This window comes from Cyprinus carpio, chromosome B3 (genome assembly GCF_018340385.1).
Source record: "Cyprinus carpio isolate SPL01 chromosome B3, ASM1834038v1, whole genome shotgun sequence".
In the NCBI taxonomy this organism is placed as follows: Eukaryota; Metazoa; Chordata; class Actinopteri; order Cypriniformes; family Cyprinidae; genus Cyprinus; species Cyprinus carpio.
The window spans coordinates 11,769,340-11,793,962 of record NC_056599.1 but is presented as its reverse complement, the minus strand read 5'-3'; the positions used below and the strand labels follow the sequence as shown (position 1 = coordinate 11,793,962).

General features: G+C 36.6%; 2 protein-coding genes across 8 annotated transcripts in view; one reads left to right on the top strand and one right to left on the bottom strand.

Annotated features, from left to right (window-relative positions):
• Window positions 1–20,166, bottom strand: part of LOC109056252 (dedicator of cytokinesis protein 7-like) — a 50,242-nt gene extending 30,076 nt beyond the window's left edge. For 3 of the 6 annotated variants that reach the window (XM_042719686.1, XM_042719690.1, XM_042719687.1), the window contains exons 1-14: window positions 19,993–20,166; window positions 15,922–16,009; window positions 13,327–13,502; window positions 12,929–12,997; window positions 11,803–11,926; window positions 10,474–10,686; window positions 10,024–10,109; window positions 8,289–8,355; window positions 8,025–8,174; window positions 6,624–6,704; window positions 6,133–6,289; window positions 4,803–4,927; window positions 4,611–4,704; window positions 4,366–4,528 (exon numbers count right to left, since the gene is read on the bottom strand). In XM_042719686.1, the coding sequence (XP_042575620.1) occupies window positions 4,366–4,528; window positions 4,611–4,704; window positions 4,803–4,927; window positions 6,133–6,289; window positions 6,624–6,704; window positions 8,025–8,174; window positions 8,289–8,355; window positions 10,024–10,109; window positions 10,474–10,686; window positions 11,803–11,926; window positions 12,929–12,997; window positions 13,327–13,502; window positions 15,922–16,009; window positions 19,993–20,042 (1,643 nt within the window). In that variant the 5' untranslated portion in view covers window positions 20,043–20,166. The remainder of the gene's footprint in view (window positions 1–4,365; window positions 4,529–4,610; window positions 4,705–4,802; window positions 4,928–6,132; window positions 6,290–6,623; window positions 6,705–8,024; window positions 8,175–8,288; window positions 8,356–10,023; window positions 10,110–10,473; window positions 10,687–11,802; window positions 11,927–12,928; window positions 12,998–13,326; window positions 13,503–15,921; window positions 16,010–19,992) is intronic. The other 3 variants (XM_042719688.1, XM_042719691.1, XM_042719692.1) reach the window with 1 other exon arrangement.
• angptl8 (angiopoietin like 8) lies at window positions 1,498–3,330 on the top strand. 2 transcript variants are annotated; one of them, XM_042719694.1, is made up of 4 exons: window positions 1,498–1,872; window positions 2,879–2,983; window positions 3,098–3,208; window positions 3,293–3,330. In XM_042719694.1, the coding sequence occupies exons 1-4, from the start codon at window positions 1,570–1,572 to the stop codon at window positions 3,302–3,304; spliced, it is 531 nt and encodes a 176-aa protein (XP_042575628.1). In that variant the 5' UTR covers window positions 1,498–1,569; the 3' UTR covers window positions 3,305–3,330. The 2 variants fall into 2 exon arrangements, with proteins under 2 accessions (XP_042575628.1, XP_042575627.1); XM_042719693.1 differs by having other exon boundaries at window positions 2,879–3,019.
• Window positions 20,167–24,623: the final 4,457 nt, after the last annotated feature.

Genomic DNA, 24,623 nt, shown 5'->3' with positions numbered 1-24,623 from the left:
GACCTGAGATGACCGAACACCTGAGAAGAGATGATGCCAACTCCCCAGAAGACCTCAGATAATGCCAACCCTCAGACAACATACAAAACTACCAAATTTTGACATCAACTTGAGATAGTCACCACTGATAAGCTATTACTAAATATAATGTAGAATCTTTACATTTTCTGTAAAGCTGCTTTGCAATGATTTGCATCGTGAAAAGCGCTATACAAATAAACTTGAATTGAATTTAATTGAATTTCCAACTTTCGAACAGCAGTGTAAAAGGTAAGTTTACGGTTACTTATGCAAATGGTTAAACAAATATAAACAGTAAAGTTACTGTTTATAACTACTAATATAACAGTAAAGCTTTAATTTCCAATGTAAACAGTCAAGTTTAAAATGACTAAAATAAACAGTTAAGTTTAAATGCCTAATGTAAACTGTCATGTTTTCAACTACTTTTGTAAACTGACAAGTTTACAAATACTAATATAATGGTTAAGCTTTAATTCCTGAGGTAAACTGTTACGTTTGGATAATTCCCAACTCATGTAAATCACCACGTTTATTTGGTGATTTAAAATAAACTTAAGTTTATTTTAAGTTAAATTTAAAAATATTTATGACGATTGATATGTTAAGTTATTTTAATATAATGTTGTCTTTGGTAATGTTAATATAAACAAAAAACTTCAACTCCGAATGTTTATAACTACTAGTGTAAACTGACAAGTTTACAACTACTAACATAAATAAACAACTCCCAATGTTTATAACCACTTGTGTAAAATTACTAGTTTACAACTACTAATATAAACAAATAAACATGAATTCCTAATGTTTACAAAAAACTAATATAAACGGTTCAGTTTCAACTCCTAACGTAAACTGTCAAGTTTACAACTATTTGTGTAAACGGAAAAGTTTACAACAACTGATATAATGGTTAAGTCTAAATTCCTAAAATAAACTAAAGTCTACAACTACTTATGTAAATAGTAGAGACTGAAACAGAGAGAGGATCAATGCTTAAATCTGCCACAAGTCTTGAATTATATTCATTTGCAGGCTTTTGTCAATAAATATTATATATGAAATTAATTCCACTTATTAATCAACATCTCATGTTATTAATTCTATTCATATTTTTGACGAAACAAAAGGAACAATGTGACACATATCTACTTTTTCATTTCCATGTTTGAGGAACAGTGATATAATTTTATATTTTTATTTATATACTTTTAAAATAGCACAGTCTGTGATACTGTGACAGAAGGTGCTCTGAGTATCTTTGGGGTTAAAGGAGAAGAGTGCATTGGCAGACAGACTGCGAAGCACGTCCCTGGTTCAATACCACTAAACATCTGTCTGACCAACATAAGTCAAGGTCTCTCTCACACAACTGTAAGCTATGTAAGCATAGCTCTGATAAGCTCATGTCTCAGCTGATTTCCCAATGTCCAACCTACACCGTCACTGCTTATAAAAGCAGCAGCATGTAGCAAAGCGTGCACATTAAAACAGCCTGTTTCCTTGCACCTGCGGCAGTCACGGTTTATTTTTTAAGAAGAGGACAGGATGCAGGCAGCTTTATGCATGCTGTTTACAGCTCTGTGTGTGAATGGGGTCTCTTCATCTCCGCTGAAGTCTGTCCAAGCCGGGGAAAAGCTGGCATCCACAGATGAAGTGAACATCCTGATGTACGGCGTGCTGCAGTTCACCGAATCCATGCACCACATGTACCAGAGCACAGAGGCCAGGCTGGCCCGCGTCATGAAAGCCATCAGCCGAACTGAGAATGAGGTGAAGAGACTGGGGCATGACACGGAGGAGACGGCTAAAAATGAGCGACAGATTAAAGAAAAACTCCAGCTCCTTCAGGTAAAGCCTATATGTTACTTGACCAATGATATATATTGTGACAGACTAAACTACTGGCCAGGCTGATCAACAGGTCATTCTGAAATTACATCCAAAGTAACAGAAATCGTAGTTCACCTTGGCACCAGTTCTAAAATGTATCAACATTATAATTAATAAGCATAGGGGAGGGGGTAAGTTGTGCCACTTTTCACTTAAGTTATCTTCTAGGCAAATATAGGCAAAATGTCCAAACTATAATTATACTTTCTATAATTATAAATATCAATTATAATTTGGTCTAGCCATATATAAGTGGTCTTACTGACAACTTTCCCCATATTATTTAGATCTATCCATCTATATATATGTAAAAAATGGAGAAAAAAAAAAAAAATATTAATGCACAATCCCTTTCCAAGGACCTTATTTTGGCAGATTATTTAAACATCTTATTTGTTTCAAGAATATTTTAATGTTGCTAATAACATTATGTTATTATTATTATATTATTTTGGTATTTATTGTATTTATTTTTATCCCCAAAATGTTAAAAAGAATAATAACTTATTAGCGTCATTAGTATCAAGCCTTGATTCATAGCATAGATCCCATTGAACAAATATGTAAAACTATTTAAAATAATGTTTTTATGTTGTTTGTATATTAATCAATGTGGAGATTCAATGTGAAAATATATTTATATATTTAATATATATATATATATATATATATATATATATATATATATATATATATATATATATATATATATATATATATATATATATATATATACATATACACACACACACATACATACATACATATACAGAGAGTATATACAGAATTGAGTAAATATTGTATAAAATAAAAGTTTAATTAACTTCCTTAATACAGTGTAGATTTTCTTCATTATATTCATTTACTAATATAATTATATTATAGTAATTCTCAGTTAGTGTACAGGGATCTGTAGGTCCATGAGGAGTCGGATTAGTGTGCTCAACAGCTGCTCTGTTTGCAGGCTCAGATGAAAGCACTGGAGATTCAGGTCCATGAGAACAGAGATACAGTCACCAGGGTGGAGCTGGAAGAGGCACAGCTCAAGAAAAAACTAACCAGCCTGGAGGTAAACCTAAACAGCTCTGTCCCAGACGAGATCAAGGTAGTGAAGCTGCAGAACTGCCTTTCAATGAACACACTACAGTTTATCTGAAAATAACCAATAACCTCCTTCTGACAGGGCACACCACTTAAAAACATCTCTAACCTGAAGGACCTGATGAAGTGGACACAAGAACAGAAACTGAAATTGGAGAATCAAAACCAGCAACTGGCTGATTTACAGAAACACGTAAGCCTGAGTGCAGACTTGCTAGTAAACATGCGATTGCCCGTAAAATCATTGTTTCATGTCAGTATTTGCTTCTCATTTCAGAATATGGTGTAACCACTTAAAAAAAAAAACACATATGAGGAGGAAGCGCAATCAACTCTCATCAACACTCCATTCACGGCACTGCAAACGGATCTCATGTACTACATGTGATAAATATGACACACATGTCCACTTTGCCAGTCGTTTTATACGCACATTGGACCTCATTCATGAAGCCTTAACAAGAGTGAATTTTTGTGAAATATCTGAAACTGTGAAATGCTGCATGAAATTCCTGTTACAAATATTTAGCTACTTTTTTTGTAGTGAATAATGTTTATAATAGCACAAAACATAATTATCATAATACAGTATATATGTATATATTAACTTAATACTTTCTAACTTATAACTGAAGGAAAAAAAAAAGTTGTGTGTCTTCTCTTTCTGTTTTGATACAATATTAATACAGCACAAATTAAAATTATTTACTTTCTTTATGCTCCCTAAGCTTGCATTTATTTGATCTGAAATACAGTAATATTGTGAAACATTATTGCAATTTAAAATAAATGTTTTCTACTGTAATATATTTTAAAATGCTATTGTTCCTGTGATGACAAAGCTGAATTTTCAGCATCATTACTCCAGTCTCACATGATCCTTTGGAAATCATTCTAATATCCTGATTTACTGCTCAAGAAAAATACATGTTGAAAACACCAGTGCTGCTTCATATTTTTATGGAAATTAAGTGATACATTATTCCAGGATTGTATTATTAATAGAAAGTTCAAAATAACAGCATTAATTTGAAATAGATTTTTTTTTGTAACATAAAATATCTTTACTATTTCTTTTGATCAATTTAATGCATCCTAGTGGAATAAAAGTAAGTTTATTTTTAAGATTACTGACCCCAAACTTTTAAACGCTAGTGTACGTAAACATTTTTACAGAAGTATGATGAGTGATTTGGTGAAATGGAGATTTATACATAATCTGAAAGCTGAACTGACTCATACAATGTATTGTTGGCTATTGCTACAAATATACACATGCTACTTATGACTGCTTTTGTGCTCCAGGGTCACATATTAGCTGCTCTTTGACAGGAATGTGTGTGGACTGACCTGTAGGTAGTGTGTGGGGTGTAGACATAGCGAGCGGGAAACTCCAGCACTTCTTTGGTGGGGCGCACACGTGGGTCAGGGTAAGGCTTCACATGAAGCAGCTCTGGAGACAGACAGTAGTGTGGGGCCTCTGGAGCCGGAGAGATGTCTATCTTCAACTGAGCTAGACCGAAAGAGACCAATAGAGTGTAAGAAAAGGATTAAATAATAGAACTGATAAGATAAAAATAAGTGCGGACAGGTACCAGTCACAGGTCTGAGTCGACGCAGGACAGACGATGGCCTCCTCATGTCCGCCAGGAACTTATATAAGTCTTCATCACTCAATCGGTCCCCTTCCTGCAGCAGTACACAAACATTCAGCATTCATCCAGTGGGTAAATAAAACATTGTGGTAATACACTACCGTCCGAAATGAGCATGAATAGAGAACTGACCTGTTTGAAGAAATTGGTGACAGTGAGAGTCGCTGGACGGAAGTTAGTAAAGTTGCACATGTCCTCTCCTACACTCATCCTCTCAAATCCTTTCTTCTTCCTCTCATTCCATGTCCCCTTTCGCTCTGTAAAGAAAGACAAAACGCTGTTTGATAATAGTGTCATCCAACTAGGGCTCGGTGACACTTAGAATATTTATATTCAATATTACTTTGTTAGCCATATAAAATTAACCAACTCTGTGAATATAGGATCCAATGGATCCTCTGCAATGAATGGGTGCCATCAGAACGAGAGTCCAAACAGCTGATAAAAACATCACAATAATCCACAAGTAACCCACATGACTCCAGTCCATCAATTAACATCCTGAAAAGTGAAAAGCTTCATGTTTGCTTAACTTCAAATTGCCGTTTCTGTTTTCACTTGTAAATGGTGCTTGATCTGTCTATATCTTTCTTCTGATTCTGACAAAATTTAATCATGTGGATTACTTGTGGATTATCGTGATGCTTTTATCAGCTGTTTGGACTCTCGTTCTGACGGCACCCATTCATTGCAGAGTATCCATTGCTGAGCTGTAAACAAAGCAAAGTAGTGCTAAATTTCTCCAACCCTGTTCAGATGAAAAAAATGTATCTACATCTTGGATGGCATGATGGTGAGTATATTTTCAGCTATTTTTAGGGGAATTATTGGATCATAATTTATAATTTGGTGTTTTGTTATATTTGTTATACAGCTTTCAAATTATGTTAATTTTATCAGGAAATTCAAACAATGAATTGTTGTTTTTATGCTCTTTAATGTAGTGTGTGCCAGAATAGCTGTTCAAACACATGTAGGGCATACTGCTCTCTTCCTCCTGTCCTGCATTTTTACTACAAGTTACAGCATGTAAAATACATGAGGGTTTGTTTAAAGATGAGGATAAACTTACTGAAAAGTATCCTCTATGCAATGGTCCAATCTGTGTTTAAATTACAGATGTCGTCAACAAAACAGTTGATGACTATTGCAAAAATGAAATCCTGTTTGTCTGTTGCTGGAACAAGAGACTAATAAAGAAAAACTGTACTGTACATTACATCACATGTACATAAAAAATAAAGTACCTTGAGGATGTATTTCTGGATCAAAATGTCTTAAAATAATGTAGCACGTTTACTGAATTTTATGAAAAGGCTTAAAAATATAAAAATATCCAGTTGTAAATATATTGGCCCTTATATGTGTTACTTTCAGGGACATCTTCAAGATGACTGGTTATAAGAAAGCAATTAAAAGTAAACTCTTAGCTGAGTTCAAATGTGTTGACTCTGGTTAATACCCGTGTCTGAGTCTGAATCTGAGCGGTCCAGGCCTCCAACACTGCTGACGATGTTCAGCAGATGAATCGCAGTCCAGGCGAAGGGCATGCGGTAACGACCCAGCCTAGTGCACATCTGCTCAGCCTGAGCCCTCAACTTCTCCAGCTTTTCCTTATGCTGTATGTACACACACACATACACTTAAAGGTAAAAACCACTGAATCATTTCAGAATATCCATCTGGGTTGTTACAAAACCCTGTGTAAAGGTGATGGGTGAGCAGCATTTATCATGCCATTTCAAACAGCCTAAAAAAAGCAACTTGGCAACAGAATTGTACAGTGACAGACACAGGCTCCAGCATCTACTGGACCTTGCTCATATTGAAGAAGATTAACAAATATTGCAGCAGTTCAAATCAAGTTGAGAAATCCAGACGATACCAAAATCATGCCAGATGTGTCTGATGAAATACTCATGCAAAAAGCCTCATGTAAATGTACACTCGTACCTTAGTGGAGTCTGATTCCTTCATGACCATGTATGGCTCACAGCATTCGCCGATGTCTCCCTGCTGTAGGACTTTCTCCAGCTTAAACACAAATACAGCAGAGCTTTACAACAAGGATGTCTGGGGCTAGATGTAGATTTATAATTTTTGAGAAGTCTCTTATTCTCACCAAGACTTTCTATTTTAATATATTTTAAAATGTTTTTTATTCCTGTTATTTCAAAGCTGAACATTAGATAAACACACACACACACACACACACACACATATATATATATACATACATATATACATATAATACTTGTATTCATCAAGGATGCATTAAATTGACAGAAAGTGACAGAAATACATTGTAACATTATAAATGTCTTTACTATTTTAAATAAGTGCTGTTCTTTTGAACTTTCTATTCATCAAAGAATCCTGAAAAAAGTATGATGTATAATATTATGCAGTACATAATGGTTTCAAAATAGATAATAAGAACCATTATTAATAACTGAGCACTAACAATAATTAATATCTGATTTCTACATAATATAGTTTGAGCTTATTCAACTCACAATTATAGATCTAAACAATCTGACTAAACTAAGAATACAAATACAATTGTACTTTTCACATTTTATTGAATATACTTTTGAGTAATCATTCAAAGTGCAGGATGGAGAAAGTACACAAAACCTTTAATTTAGTAACTTTAGATCAGTCTTTAGCAGCAAAACCTCTACCTAAATGCTTTCTGTAGCTGCTTAGAAGACTTTTGACCAATTTTGGACCATCCCTGCCAACAAATCAGTTTATTTTTAATCGGTATTTCTGGGCTTTATAGCACCACCCTCTTTAGGTTATGCAACAGCATATGAATTGGCTTACAGTCAGGAAAATGTGCATTTTCTTCTTTTTCAGTCATTAATATTGCTTGTGTGGTTTGACTCCTCTCTAAAACTCTAAGTCATGACTCCCGTAAAATATCTTGATAAGCTTTGTCGAAAACAGTTGTGCTGCTTGTTTTTTTTCAGGCAACTGTGAAACTTTTTTTTACAGTATTTTTTATTTAATTGAAAGTTCAAAAGAACAGCATTTAATTTAAACATAAATCTTTTTTAATATTAGAAATGTGTTCATTGTTACTTTCTTTTCTGAATAACAGTATTTATTTAAATCTTACTCATCGCCAACTTTTGAAAGGTAGAGTATACTGGAATAGAAATACAGAAAATTTATATTCTATAAAATATACATATTTTTATGGTAATGCCACTGAAAAAAATGTTGGCACAGCAAGAAAAATCTAAAAAAAAAACCCCTCAATGTTATGACCTAGAGTTACTCTAGTCCTGCACTGACCTTCTGTACCCTCTAAAGGACATGTGGCACTGCGCCCCCTGCTGGTCATACCTTAATGACTAGGAAGATGTCCGGAGACGGGTATGTGATGGAGAAGATCGTGGATCGCGCCAGTGTTGAAATGGCTACGTGTGGACTGTGGGGTCGCAGCAAGCTCTTCATCTGATCCGAGTTCAGGTCAAAGTGAAAATCCTCTGAAATCTGAGCATGGATGTGAAAGAGAAATGGCATATCAATGATCATGATCTCATTTACAGAAACCTGCTTGGAACTCACAGACTTTTCAGTAACTATCCCAAGAACACACAGTCATACCTTCTTCTTTTCTCTGACATCATACAGAGCCAGTGATCCAAATATTGGCTCGATTTCAATCTCAAATCTAGAAGAACAACCACAGCAGGTCAGATCATACTGCAGCTTGCTTAACTGTTCAGGATGGATGTTTAACCAGAAGGTGTGTTACATCGCAATCATGAATACAGTCGCCAACTGAAGAATAAAGGGCTGTTCACACTGACAGCGACAATCCGACTTTAGCTATGTTTCCATCCACCATTTTTTATGCGCATTTTGGGATGTTGCATAAAAAAAAAAAAAAAAAAAAGACACGCAAAATTTCTAAAAATGTACATAAAAAAATTATATGTTCAACAAAGTCAGATTAATTTCATATCCGGTAAGAAAACATGTTCATAAATTACGCTGGAAACAGTTTTACCGTATTGCATCAATGTGACTTCGCAATGGGACAGCATAAAACCTAGGGCTGTGACGATAAATCGATTCGTGGATGGATTCTGAGATCTTCCGAATGCATCGTCATTCCCTTTGGAATCGATTCTGAGCTTAGATTTTAAAAGCAGATGGCGCTCTACTCTAGTTTTTATCCACACACTCAAATGCTCATGAAGAAGAGCGCTTGTGCATTTGGCTGAGTCTGTAATTTCACCTCGGCTCAGAATGCTTTTATGATGCCAGATTAATGTAAACACAGCCCACTCTGAACACCCTTTAATTCGCTTCAACCTTTTCAAATTTTATGAATGATTATTTTCGGTTCAAGTGTGTAAGGATTTGGAAACAAGCAGAGCTTTTTCTAAAGCATGCAGCGCCATCTTCTGTTCAAAACCAAGCTCAGAATCGACTCGAGAAAGAATTGCGATGCATTCAGAAAATCTCAGATTAATTATCCCAGCCCTAATAAAACAGGACCAACCAACGGACCGATCTCATTGCACAGCATCTGAAATGCTAGTTTTGTCATTCTAAAATGCTTGAGCAAAGTCTCTACAAAGTGCTTCGTTATAATTAACTCCCAGAACTGCGTTCCCAAACAGCAGGCTCCGAAAATAAGGTAACATGACTGCGTTTCGTCTGCGCGCTCTGAAGGTCGTAATTTATTGTATACCTTAAATTACGAAGTCGTGACCTAATGGTTAGAGAGTCGGACTCCCAATCGAAGGGTTGTGAGTTCGAGTCTCGGGCCGGCAGGAATTGTGGGTGGGGGGAGTGAATGTACAGCGCTCTCTCCACCCTCAATACCATGACTTAGGTGCCCTTTTGCTCCCCGGGCGCCGCAGCATATGGCTGCCCACTGCTCCGGGTGTGTGTTCACAGTGTGTGTGTGTGTTCACTGCTCTGTGTGTGTGCACTTCGGATGGGTTAAATGCAGAGCACAAATTCTGAGTATGGGTCACCATACTTGGCTGAATGTCACGTCACTTTCACTTTCCCCGACTTCAGCAAATTACATTTTTCTTTGTGATATTTAGCGCAAGTTAATCAGGAAGTGACGATTTTGTTTTCTTCAACTCACTGGATGGAAACGGTGCTTTATTCGCAAACATTTTATGCGCCCTTCCAATTTTGCGCACAAGTTTAATTCGTAGCTTTGAATGTAAACTGCTTCTGATTGAATCGGAAAAAGCCATTTTCTCAGTATTTTTTTGTGTATATTTATAGGTTTACTTTCATTCTGTAGCAGTTTTCGTAATATGACCAACAATACAACCAGCGTACGATTGAATGGGGAGGCTGAGAGCCTTACTTGAGCGCCAAACACTTGACCATGATCCTCTGGCCGCTGTGCTCTTTGGGCACCTCTGGGATGGCGCACCTCTCGACGGCCTCATCCTGTCAAACACAAAGAACCATCATCATGACTACGACTCAGTCAGCAGCACCATGGCAACGTTTGCTCAGTCATCAGAAACAATGTGTACACAGACATAAAGCGAGAGGATGAGCAGCGAAGATGCGGAGGAGCAAGAGACGGAGGAAAAACAAAGAAGATGTTTGACAAGATCAAACAAAATCGCAGATGGATCATCAGAGAGACGTCTCTGCTTTTGAACTTCAGCGTTTGACAGCTCTCCTACATAAAAGTGTTGAGTGTTACTCATCGTCTCCTACACACAAGACTCTACTTTCCTTTTCTACTTTCTTTCGCATATAGTCCTGAACTTTCTGTCTCACACTGTGTGTAATGATTTCAGACCTCATCCGGCACGGGGTAAAGTCCCAGCAGATCAGCGTGGCGGCACTGCTGGCGGTTTTCGGCGTTGCGACGGTCCATGTCCTCTGCAGCCGTGCGCTCCAGCACAGAAGGCAGCAGCGCATCAGGAGTGGAGTTTTTTAGGTCAAATATACTGGAGGCCCAGCTCCCCCGCGGCGTGTCATCCAGCGACACCGAGTGCCTCTTGGAGTCATCCTGCCACAGACAAAACTCTGCATTAGGAGAACCCTTCTGAAAGTTAGAATGGCATGTTTATAATGACCATAACAATAACTAATCAATTATCCAACTAATTCCTTACTTTCGAGGGATATTTCATCCAAAAATGAAAATTCTGCAGTTCTTTACTCACCATCAAGTTGTTCCAAACCTGTATGAGTTTCTTTCTTAGTGGAATACAAAAGAAGATATTTTGAAGAATTTTGGTAACCAAACAAAAAAAAAAAATACTAATTAAATAACTACCAGCCATTGAAGAAAAGCTTCTTTTGTGTTCAATAGGAGAAAGAAATTCATACAGGTTTGGAACAACATGAGAATTTTTGGTTTAACTAGCCCTTTACACTCAAAACAATAAAATAAAGTATTGTATTTACAACCATTCATCATTTCACAAAGACCATAATGACTATAATACAGGTATTTTCTTTTAGGTATTATAACATCCCTTAATTTTAATAATAAATACAATTTTAAGAAATCAATTAACAAAACAAATTAGTCTGAGATACTTTGCTCATGTGAACATTTATTCAGGCAATTTCATGTTTGATTTGTAATATTGAATTTAATTAATTGATAAATGCAATGAAATAAATATTAAAATAAAATAAAAGAGTTTGAGGCTTTTTGCTCACTTGAGGACTTATTATTTATTGCCTTTTTGTCACTTTGTAAATGTAAATTTACTTTAATATTATTTTACAAAGCCCAAAATTGGCATTTAATTAAATAACTAAAAAAAAAAAAAAGTTACAAACTTTTTGCTTATTTGAAGGTTTTATTTATTATTATTTTGTAATGATCACTTATCCATTTATACGCAGCAATTTATTTTCATTTACTGAAAGCAAAACAGCTTGAGAGACATTGTTCAGTTGAGGTTTTTATTATTTTTAGGCATTTTATTCACTTGTATGTATAGTCACATCTATGACAGTAAAAAAAACTAGGAGAAGAATAGGGAATGTGATTGGAAAATGATACAACCCTGTGTTACTCAAATCAGCAGCGTGACTCAATGTATGACCATTAGGCCACATCTCCAAGCACTAGTGGGATTCTATACACTGCATGCATTTACTGTTTTACCTGCTCATCCTGCCGATCAATCCCGGCCTCATCCAGCTCAAAGGTTTGTTTGACAAGTCCTTTCTGTTTCTCCCGCTGCCGCTCAGAGTTATGAGGCGTCTGTGTTGTGCTGTATCGCTGATACCTGAGAGAGCACAAAGCAGCAGGTTTCCACTTTCTAAACAACTTGTCCTTCAGTAAGCATTCATGCCGTACACAACCAGTCAAAGCATAAACACACACAGACACACTCAAATGATGTTTATTAGGAACCTGAACCCTTCTGGTTTAAAGGCTTTTAAGCAAAACCTCTTTTATTATTTAAATTAGTTTTGTAGACAACATAAACTGTATCTATGTGTTAAATTCTTTACAAAACTCAGTTTTGTAGATGGACTGATGAAAGGGAAAAAAAGTCAACAAACACCCAGCATACACTACTGTTCAAATGTTTGGGTCAATAAGATGTTTTTTTTTTTTTTTAAGAAATTAGCATTTCTATTGATATTCTATTAATAAAATTGATCAAAAGTGACCATAAAGATATTTTATAGTGTTACAAAATATATAATTTCAAATGCATGCTAGAACGGTTTTCAACACTGCTAATAATAAGAACAATTTTTAATACTTCAGCACCAATAATAATAATTGATAACATTAAACACTACATGTTAAAATGATTTCTGAAGGATCATGTGACACTGAAGACTGGAGTAATGATCTTGAAAATTCAGCTTTGCATCACAGGAATAAATTACATTTTTACATTTATTTGAATATAAATTAGGCATTTTAGATTAAAATAATATTTCACAATATTGCTGTTTTTATTGTATTTTTTACAAAATAAATACAGCTTTAATCATAACAGACTCGCTTAAAAAAAAACATGGAAAACTTTTTCAAAACTGTTAACCAAACGTCCCAGGATGCACCTCAGTAAGCTTACTGAGAGGAAGTGTGCGGAGCTGGAAGAGCAGCTGAGATGTTTTGATTTCTTGAACATTTTTTGGTCACTAAATAACTGCCATACTTTCATTTGTGTTCCACATTTGTGATGATTTTACGGTCCAGATTTTCAACTGGTACTGTGTGTGTATTTATTTTTTTAAGTCAAAGCTCATGTAGAAGGAAGAACACTCACTTCCTCTGGATGATGAGCCAGTCGTCGGTGTAGACCCCCAGGGCATCCCTCACTCTGGGGTCCAGTGAGCTATCAACAGTGAGTACAAAGAGATATCATCAACCCCAGATACCCTCAGTGCACTGACAGGCAGCACAGCGTGGTTTAAGCAAGATGATGAGATTAGCTGACTAGCAGCGAGGGTGTGAGGAAGGGCAAGGTTCGTTACAGTGTAGACATGTACCGGTATTTCTATTTCGGAAAATGTTTAAATAATTTTTTTTAAAAAACATTCTGATTTTTGTATTCGCAATGGTTTTATCACAGTGCCAAATAGATTAAAATTTAATACCAGCATATCCCTATTACAGTGTGGCGTGTGTGTGTGTGTCTGTTTGTGTGTGTGATGAGCGACTCACTCCTCCTCCGGGACGGGCGGCTCTATCGTGGTGCACTCTCTCTCCTGCAGCAGCAGCTCCAGGTCATCGCTGGGGAACTCCAGCAGCTGTCGGAGGGGTCCGGGCTCCGCTCCTGGCGGATGGCTGCTAACGTACTCCTCATAGTCCACCGGCTCCACCACCTCCGTCAGAGGCACCTAGAAGAGCACATCCGTCACCTCAGAACCCAGACTCACAGAGAAAGTTAAGGCAAAACTATTCAATACCTGTGGGTCTAAGAAATGAAACTAACTTTTATTAACTAGTGTAATTTCTATACCATTCACTTCATCATCTGAAGATTTGTTTACTTTAATATTTTGATCAAATTCAATTACGTTTCTTTCAGGATTCTCTGATGAATAGAAAGTTCAGAAGAACAGCATTTATTTGATAAATATATCTTTCGTACCATTATAAAAGTCTGTGCTGTCACTTTTGATCAATTTAATGCATCCTTGCTTTATAAAACCTTTTTTTATATATATATATGACAGATCCCCATTGTTTGGAAAGGTAAATTTTTATTATGTTATGTTCTCTTACAGTATATATCTGGTATCAAAAAATAATAAAATTTGCTTAATAATTAAATAATTTTTTCAGCCTATTTTCAACCTTCTCCCTCACTCTAACAATAAATAAAATGACAGATTATTTTATTTTGTTTTGTTTTGTATTAAAGCATTCATCAGCTTAGTTTCAACAAATGTTCTTTTTTTTCACTAAGGCCAGATGTTTTGAGTTTAAGTTACAGTATGTTGTCATAGTACAGTTAACTCTTTTAAAAACTGGATTCTGTGTAATAAGAGCCACATAAATAGTTTCAGGGCAGTTATCTACATGTTGTTTATTACATGTAGTGTAGCTAATCATTTTTCAGTATTGATGCTTGACTGTAGTTTAACTACTCTACAAAATGAGACACTTGTAGCTTATTAAGTTACACTTTCACAGTTACCAACAGTTAACCCTGCCTGCTTTAAATGATAAACATGTGAAAACATTTGTTAGAAAACCAATCAAAAAGTAATTAAATGTGTTCAGTTACATTACTTTAATAAAGTAATTGATTGCATTACTATTACATTTTAAATACAGTAACTTGTAATCTGTAACTGATTACATTTCCAAGGTAACCTTCCCAAAACTGGCAACACTGCATACACAAAAAGTGTACAGGGAAAACTTCTAAATAACCTTGTGTTAAGAAAAAAGAAAGGGAAGTGATTTTGTGGCTTGTGATAATTTACACTTCCCCTTTTCACTCCTATGTCACAGAGGTCCCACAATTAATTTGGACACTTTGGTCACATTTAAAAATATCATGTCATTGAATTAGACACAAAACATCCAACCAACTGGCACTGCAAACACTTTTCTCAGAACTAACTAATAAGAGCCATTTTTGACTTTTGATCAACTGGTGTCAAGGTGATTTTTAGTGACTGTGTGAAATCATTTCTACTCGAGTTCACACAGGTGTCCAAACAGGTATAACCACAGGTGGAGAGAATCACATGAACTATAAACATAATCCACCTTGACAACAAGAAACTGTGCAAATAGTTCTGTTTTCATTTTGAACAGTATATCTATTGTTTTTTCATTAGAAACCTAAAGAAAAGTGAATGTTTTGCTTTAAAGGTATACTTGTGTTGTGCTTTTTGTTTTTTTAAATAGATGCCACTTGGATATATTACAGTTTAAACATTTAAAGTCAGCAAGTTTTTTTTTTAGAAGGAAGTCCCTAATACTCTCCAAAGTTTGTTTATTTGATCACAATTACAGTAAAATCATTAATACTGCAAAATATTATTACAATTTAAAACAGATGGTTTTCTATTTGAATATATTTGAATATGTAATTTATTTCTGTGATGCAAACCTGAATTTTCAGCATCATTACTCCAGTCTTCAGTGTCACATGATCCTTCAGAAATTATTCTAATATGCTGATTTGCTCAAGAAACACTTATTATAATATTATCAATGTTGAAAGCGGTTGTGCTGCTTTTTTTTGGAGAAAAAAAACGACACATTTTTTCATGATTCTCTGATAAATAGAAAGTTCAATAGAACAATACTTTTTGGAAACAGAATTATTTTGTAATATAATAAATGTCTTTATAAATGTCTAATTTAATTCACCGAAAAAAAAGAAAAAAAAATAAACATACTGACCCCAAACATTTGAAAAAAAAGTGTATATTATGCAAACCCATTTTTAAGTATATCTACATACATTTTGGGACCACTTTACATCCATTAATTAAATCTTTTTTGTTTCTTAATGTGAAAACCTCACCAGTGCAAATGCATCTGACACTATAAATATTTATACATTAATTTTAGTCCTTATAAATTTCAGAAGAACAAGAGTATTGAATATAATATAGTATTGCACCAGATTAAACTCTGTATGAAAGTCTTTTTCTTTTCTTTATTTGTGTCAAAGCAAGTATTTTGCAAAGCATTAAATTACGCCCTTGTTCTTACTCAAGACCTGGCAGGAGCCCACAAGACTGTGTGCAGACAAGCAGAAATATACATGAACAAACACAAGTACACACTAACCGGTTGATGAGCTCCAGCACGTTTTTTGGACAGCTGCGGAGAGCCATATTCCCGGGAAACCTGCTTCCTGACCTCAGACGCTACTGTCCTGTGAGAGACACAGAAAGGGACATTTATTATATTTTCTTGATTTCATACAATCGCATCAGGAGCTCATATGCAATGTCCAAATATCACAAAGATGATCGGGATGACAACGAATCAGACACAGACAGCGTGATGGGTTCACATCAGATATAGTGGCCAGAGCCAGCAGCTGCTTAGATGGCGACAGTCAAACTCAGAATGTTTGAAGAGATGCTGAGCCGCTGACAGAAAGCAGGCAGGACACCACAGCTCTGCCAATTTGGGAACTAAAAGCAAATGAGAGGCTTTAATGCTCAAAAAAACCCAATAACCCCTCATCCACTCAGAGATAGCCTGCAGCTGCTCCCTAACAAACTCAAACTGTCTCGCTCTCAGAGACAAACAGCTGCAGATGCTCCAGTTCCCTTCAAAACAAACACGCCCCATCATTACTGCTGCTTGCTAAGGCAAGTATCCCTATTACTACAGCTCAAACTTTAGAGTTAGGGATTAAAGGCAAATTTTAGCATGTATCTGATATTGTATGTACTGTAGGAGTGTAGCAGTATATTTAAAAATTAAAATATTTATATGTTACAGTACACACATAGTAGTTGGCCGTACTACCTACACCTTAATTCTGGTTGCCATCCATCATAAAACAGAAACAGAGAAGATGCATTGGCTGTGTCCGAAATCACATGGTCTCTGAGTAGGTACTTCGCGACCTTTAAAAAAAAATGTGTGTGTTTAGTATCCTTTTAAATATCCCGACCTACTACATTTTTCATGCTGTCATTGTTATAGGAACTACCAGCTTTAGTTGTGTCACTTTACTCTATTAAGAGCTACTAGCTAGTAACAGTTTGCTCTTCATTGTTTGTGCTAGATACATTAATGTAATCTATGGAAGCAGCAATATCAAAATTGTGGCTTATGATAGGACAATATTTACTTTCATGTTATGGCTAAAAAACGATAAATGGCCGATATTAAAATTCTAGTATTTTGCATAAATAAATAGATTTGATTTATTTTTTATAATTCTACAATAATATTTTGTAAAATATTAATCTTGAAATTAAATAAAACACTAAAACCCCCTTTTTTTTCTAAATCAAAGCTACAAGTGAATTTAAGCATCACAGCATTATAATTTCTAGTACAATGAATATTCATTTTGAGATTTGATAAACATAGAACAGTGTTATTAAATTATTAGTGCTTTAAAGATCAACTGTAGGTAAGTGTTAGATGACAGCAAAGGTCATCTAAATATAAAATTAGGGGAAAGGAGCATAATGATTAAATATCAGATTTTGAACCATACCGATAAACTCAAAATCTCTAATATCTGCTGATAAATGATATATCCTGCATCCCAGCACATCCACCCAGAACACCCAAACAATGCGCACTTGTTAACATCTTAGCAACAACACAGCAAAACCTGGCAACCAATATCAACACCCTAGTAATACTTCCACATTTTCTAACCCTAACCACTGCTGCTTGATCTCCAAACACAAATCCAGACTTCGCTCTGCTAACAAAACTCTGCCGACTACAGCATCAGGCCCTCCTGTCATTCAAGCAGCCCCGATGTGGTCCAAAAAGCGGATGTAGACCCCTCCCTGGAGTCAAGCTACTGCACTGACCAACCATTTCCTGAGATTATAAAGCTGTGTCTGTGAAGGGAAAAAACTGTTCGGACAAACTCCAAGCTTGACAGGCCAGCGGGGTCAAGCTGAAACAATAATAATATGCTGATTGGTTTACAGTGTGCAGCAAAGAATTAGGGGCATATAAATATGTAACCTTTAAAATGTTGCAAAATCAGAGCTAATTGGAATTAGGGCTGCACAATTAATCGAATTTCTAATCGCGATAATTACGGATGCCACAATTACATAATCGTTCAAAGTCAATTTATGTTATGCTTAAGATGCTTTTTTTCTTTCTACATGTTATCTTTAGGGTTTTTCCATTGTTTAAGTGTTAGTTTAACATTATAATACCATGCATATTTTTACCTTTTTATTTAAAGAAGAAACCAATCCAATCTATAGTTGACATCTGAGGCTTAATACTATAGAAAAGCAATAAAAGTTTTTCAGTTAGTGTTTTCAGCTCGTTTATTTTCATATAAAAATATGGCATGCAGTTGCTTCAAACAAAGGTGTAAACGTCATTCATTGTAATTAATAATCGCAATTACAATTTCATAGGAATAATCGACAATTATGATTTTTGTCATAATGGTGCAGCCCTACTGCCACCCAACACTGTGGCTTCCTATTTCCTGCTTCAAAAGGAAAGAGGAAAACTAGTCTGCTCTAAAAGCAATGGGCGGAATGGAGCACACCACCCTTTCCTGCATCCTGCAAAGAAACAATGAGTCTGCTCTCACGGAGGTGAAGACAGAGAAAGATAACTCATGAAACACAATCCTATGCACAGGATTCATCCCTTTCAGGTGGGAAAAAAAAGGTCGAGACTGTGCATCAACACTACCATGTACAGACCATATGGTATACGAATATAGTACTCAAACAAAACCATGGTTTATATGGAAGTATTATGGTATTACAATTTTAGTACAGTGCTTTTGTAAGGGATCACTCCTGAAGACTCTCTCTGCGGGCTTGTTTACTTCCATCCACATACCAAGATCTAACTTAGATTTCACTTGTGCTTTTGAACATGCACACTTGCATACTGGAGCGATTTTAACCTCATCAAATTATCAGTGTTGCTCCTATCTACAAGAACGAATGAAAACTACCATATCAATCACTCCAAACGGATAAATAAACAATAAACAAGTGAATTAACCAATCACAGACACACTCGGTTTCTGTGAACCCACCAGGCAAGTTCCAGAGATGCTTTCTCAGACAAAAGTAGAGCTGATTCCCACTAGAGAAGAGCATCAACTCTCGATGAGCATGCAAGACTCATATAAAAGTGCAAAACAGAGATGAAAAACAATAACTGATCGATCAATAGTCAAAATCTTGATTAGTCAGTCTTGATTTGACGAACATTTCATAGCTGACGTGCACAGTCACATGATCAGATATTTTTTATTTCAATTTGCCCCTCTGACAGAAGCACCATAAAACATGACATAATACAGATACAACTACCATATTTAATATAGAATGCTATAACGATCTAAAATTAATATACAGTGTGAGAATGCCATGTCTAAATATATATATATATATATATATATATATATATATATATATATATATATATATATATATATATATATATATATATATAGAGAGAGAGAGAGAGAGAGAGAGAGAGAGAGAGAGAGAGAGATGGACAGAATGCACAACAACTCAAGTCAGATGAAATTTTTAGGTGAAATAAAAAAGAACCATATTTCTGGATTATCACTTTAGTCCCAACTACCTAAAAATTATCACATAGTTAAAAAAAAAAAAAAAAAACACAATTGTTACTTTATTGTTTGCAACTATGTATTGGGTTTCTAATTTTGACAGACAGTAGAAATTTTGACTGTACTTTTCCCGTGTTTATAACTGTTTCAACTTTTATGAAACAACTCTTTTTATTGCGCTATGACTTGAATGTGTTTTTGAACGGACAGCCAGCCCTGAGCTCATTCCTGTGATATGTCTATTTGAATAGTTAAGTGTAGTTCCGATATCGCTATCATATCACATTACACTTCATGGCGCTCAATGCATCCTCTTTTCACCCACACGAAGTCTGATTATTTCAGATTTAAAGACGATACACACCATGCATTCGTTACAAAGTACTTAAACTGGTTCACGCGTTAAATGGGAGTAGTTTGGTTGCAGTGTCACACTGTTGCGACGCCCGATGAGTTGAACTAAACAAAAGGTTCATCCCTGTGTAACTCGTGGCGGATCTCTTTATCTCTCCCAATCGAGTCAGTCCCGATGCGCGGGACAACTAATGCACGACTCCTCTACTGTTTAACACTCGGTGAAGTTCACCTACCTGTTAATCTTGTGCGCAAAAGCCCTCCGTTCGCTGGGTAAAGTTGCCATCCCATCTAAACAGGGAGAGCTCCTTACAGTTTCCCTGTACTTTGGTAATATTATTATGGAGCGGAGGCATAAGCTTCCTTGTGTCCGTTTTTGGGCGCATAACAGCGCCTCCTCAAGGTCTGGGGGCGAATGGCGCTTATAACAGCGCTCAGCTCACCAAACCGGTTTCCAGTGACGCACCTGTCTCTGTCTCTGGGGATCTGCTGCGATGTTTATCGTTTCTGGATAATTCAAGGTGATGAATGTTTTTCCTATTAAAGAGGAATAATGCTAACTCTTCAGACTACCAAGAACACCACAAGCCATCTGTTATCCTACTAAAGTGTTAAGCTTTTCATTTCTTTAATATGCTGTTCAAAAAAACAGCATATCAAAGAAATATTTAAATATATTCATTCAGAATAGTTTATTGTTACGATATTGTTGTAAAACAGTTCATTAGCCAACTGTAGACTCCTAACTGATGTCAAGCGATATAATATAGAATTCAGTATTAATGTAGAATATATATTTGGTGTTTTCTCATGTGAATGAAGGTGGTGGAGCTGTGTGATTTTTTTTCCTGAGGCGATAGGGAGCAAGTTTTTTAACCGTTAAGTCCCTGATTTCTTGGATATTTTGCCCATGAGGAAATGTAAAACCCGGAGTGGAGCAGACGCTGGGAGGACAAATTTTGTCTTTGATCCGCTCCACTCACACACGCTGATCCAGACCGGCCTTCAGTCTGTGTGTTACTAGCAAACATACAAGCAAAAGAGTTATGTTTTGGCTTCGCCTGACTAAAAAGAATCGAGGCGAAATGAGGAATAGTTACCTATTTTTATTTATTATTATTTTTATTTATTTATTTTTTGTATGAAAAGTAAGTTACTCCGTGAAATGCTTGTTTAAGAACTGTTTGTGTATAAACAAACTAATATTTAAAGGGTTACTCCACCCCAGGGGTGCCCAAACTCAGTCCTGGAGGGCCGGTGTCCCACAGAGTTTAGATCCATCCCCAATTAGACACATTTTGGAAAATATCGCTGAACGCAAGCAGCGCACGCTCTTCTGTGTCAGCCGCGCTGCACTGATGCACTGTTTTCATTCAAATCAAAGCGTAAATACACACAGAAAATGTATCCTTGTGTTGCGGCTGACACAGGAGAGTGTACGCTGCTTGCGTCCAGCGGATATTCTCCAAAATGGCACTACGCTGATGTGGAGAGACACAGAGGAGACAAATTGTTGAATAAAGTCGTTATTTTTGTTTCCTTTGCGTACAAAAAGTATTCTCGTCGCTTCATAATGTTACGGTTGAATCACTGATGGCAGATGGACTATTCTGACGATGCTTTTCATACTTTTCTGGACCTTGACACTGTTATTTATTTGGCATTCAATGGGACAGTCACAGGCCTCCTGATTTTCATCCCAAATATTTTAAATTGTGATCCAAAGACGAATGGACCATTTACAGGTTTGAAACGACATATTGTTAAGTGATTATTAACAAAATTTTCCTTTTGGGGTGGAGTAACACTTTAACTGCGGTTCATCCTAACAGAATGTATACCCTGGGATGTAGGCTATGCATAGCCTTTTTAGGACATTTACATAGGACATGCATAGGACATTTACGTTATTTCGCAGATATGTTATATTAGTATAAGAATTTGTCCCTTAAATATTTTTAGACAATTCTAAAGATATAATCCCTGACAAAATAGCATTAAGCACTGGAGTACTTCTGGTGCACTTAATCATATAATGCAATTAGTGCGATGTAGATCTAAATCTATTTATCACAGCTATTTATTCATCTGCATATCTTTATTTCATCCGATACCCTGTGATAATCCTCTTATTTTTTTTCTAGGCACATGTATACATCAATTCATAGTTATACCAACACACACACACACACACACACACACACACACACACACACACACACACATATATATATATACTTATTTTGCACATTGCTTGCACAATTGATGCCTCCCCTCCCTGCCGTGCCTTTTGCACGATTTACAGTACTTTTTATCGCAGTCTTTTTCCCCTAAATATATTTGTTTTTATTTATTTCTTTTCTATATTGTATTTACTCGGAGACCCATATTATTCTGTCCCTGTGTTTTATGTTTAATGTAGCAGTGCTTCAGTTTCCCCCATAGGATCACTGAAGTTATATTACCTTATATTTTCAACAAGCCCACACTTTTGCTATATGTTATATTGCTGTACAGCCACCAGAGAGCGATGTGCTCCACAAGTGCCGGAGACTTGAAAAGGCGGTGGCCAGGAAATAATGACTCAACCCTCCACCTTATTGTCTAGATGCAGCATTGTCCAGAAGTAAAATATCACACAGACAGATTTCATTAATCTTTTCGAAATAATTCCACATATAACCTAATGCAGCAATAATATAGATATGCAAGCTCAGTATCCCTTATAGTTTAACAATAGATCGGAAACAAAGCCGTTGTTGCATGCCAGGATTCTTCAAATTTCACAGACAGTTCTTCCACTGCTAGTTGAACACACATACTCTGTAAAATCGCATAATTATACTTCAAATAGCAAGACATCTATGTTTATTTCCCATAAATCAAGTCCCACACCCAAAAGCAGATTACCAGGAGACATTTATTGACATTTTCCTTCACCCAAGGACACACATTTATCAGTTTAGAGTGAAGCCATCACTCCTCTCTCCTTCTCCCCATCCCCCACGGTCGGTCAGTGAGGTATGACCATACAGTGCAGGCTTCCTCCTCCCTATAGCTCAGCTCAGCACCATGCCCCATTAATTCAGCACCAAGGAGAGCTGCTAGCGCAGGTACAACAAGCCAGCACTGACCTAAGGAATGATGCTGATGGCGAGTGTGTGTGTGTGTGTGTGTGTGTGTGTGTGTGTGTGTGTGTCTTTTCCCGTTTGTTAAGCTCTCAGAGCGAACAAGGGCATTTCAGGGAACACTTCTGCCATGTATGTTGTATGCTTTATATGTTTTTGTGCAGACTATTCCCCTCACAGCAGTCTGTACTCCCATGCTAATGAAGATTAATGAATCTCTCTCCTCTCTTTGGCTTGCAAGTACTAAAACCTGATGCTTGGCATCACAAGGAATAAATATAGATCTTGTGAAGCTTTAGGGGTTTTTCTACCGCAGCCTTACTGGGGATTTTCATGTCATTTGTCCGGGTTTGAAGGATGAGCAGCCTGTACCGATGGGAGTGGACTGGCTCTGAGATGTAATGGACCATCATTCGAGCAATTACATTAAGAGAATTACCGCATTGCGACTGTCATGCGAACCCAGTACATACATCCGTGGCGTGTGCGAGTGATACACATGCATCCTTGAACTCTGTGGCACTCTTTTGGCAGTGATGGGATGCAACATGTGACATCCAGATGGAGAATTAAAAATAGTTTTGCATTTTGAGTTGATTGCGTTCACTGTAGGCAGGCGGCGTTTCCATCATGTCTTTCTTTTTTCCCTTTCCTTCTGCCTCTCCACGTCGAAGGCTTTCAGTTCCTCGACCAGCACTATTGTTTGGCTGCCCCTCCCCCCACGGGCAGGAGAGCACCCCCCATCCCTGCTGCATTACCGAAGAACAAAAGAGAGAGTGTCAGACACCACCCTCTAGATCTCTTTCACGCCCCAGCCCCCACCCCACTTCCAGATGGGGCTGCCTTTTTTTCCAGGGTCTCTCTGAACCCCAAGAGTCCTCCAAAATGGACGCGCCCCTCCCCCTCTCCCCACTCTTCAGCTGCCCGTCATCCACCTGCTCTCTCTGCCACGCGCCCGTGCCCAGAGCACGCCCCCTTCCCTGTCCCACCCTCTCAGCCAGCTCCATTCAAATCGTTAACCACTTGCTTGCTATGGCCTTGCTCCAGGACATTACTTTTTGCAGCTGTAAACCCTCTTTTTCTGATATGTAGTCCTCCGAGGCCTGCAGAGAGGGGGAAAAATGATGAAGCAGTGTTACTCAACTCAGCAGAATCTACATTTGATTTTAAGTAGCAAACCAAGACTGCACGGTTACCATGAATATTGGTCCAACAATATGCAAAATATAAAAGAGAAATATTCCCATGCTGTTTTAAAAAATACAACCTTCTTCTTCTACTGAACAGTTTTTGCCCATGCAATGAAAATCAATGGGGTCCAGGTTATCATGTCCAAATTAACTTCACTATGTTGTTATTATTGCAATATCTCTAGAAATTTTGAAAATAAATAAATAATGCTATCAGTTACAGTTAGCTTTTTTAATAAAGTCAATAAATCACACTCAAAATATGAGAGTAGGGAGATAGGGAGAGAGTTTGTAACCATAACTGTTCAAAAGCGTACCAAAAAAATCGTACTCTTGATCTGTACTTCCTGCAGGCAGGCTGTCTAGCATCCCATCTTTTTTATGAAATCCCAAAAACTTGGACACTGGTGAGGGAACTGTTCTTGAGTACAGGTAGAGTAGGTAAATTTACCATAACATTATTGCTGTATTATCTATGGATATGTATGCGTGTGTATATATATATATATATATATATATATATATATATATATATATATATATATATAT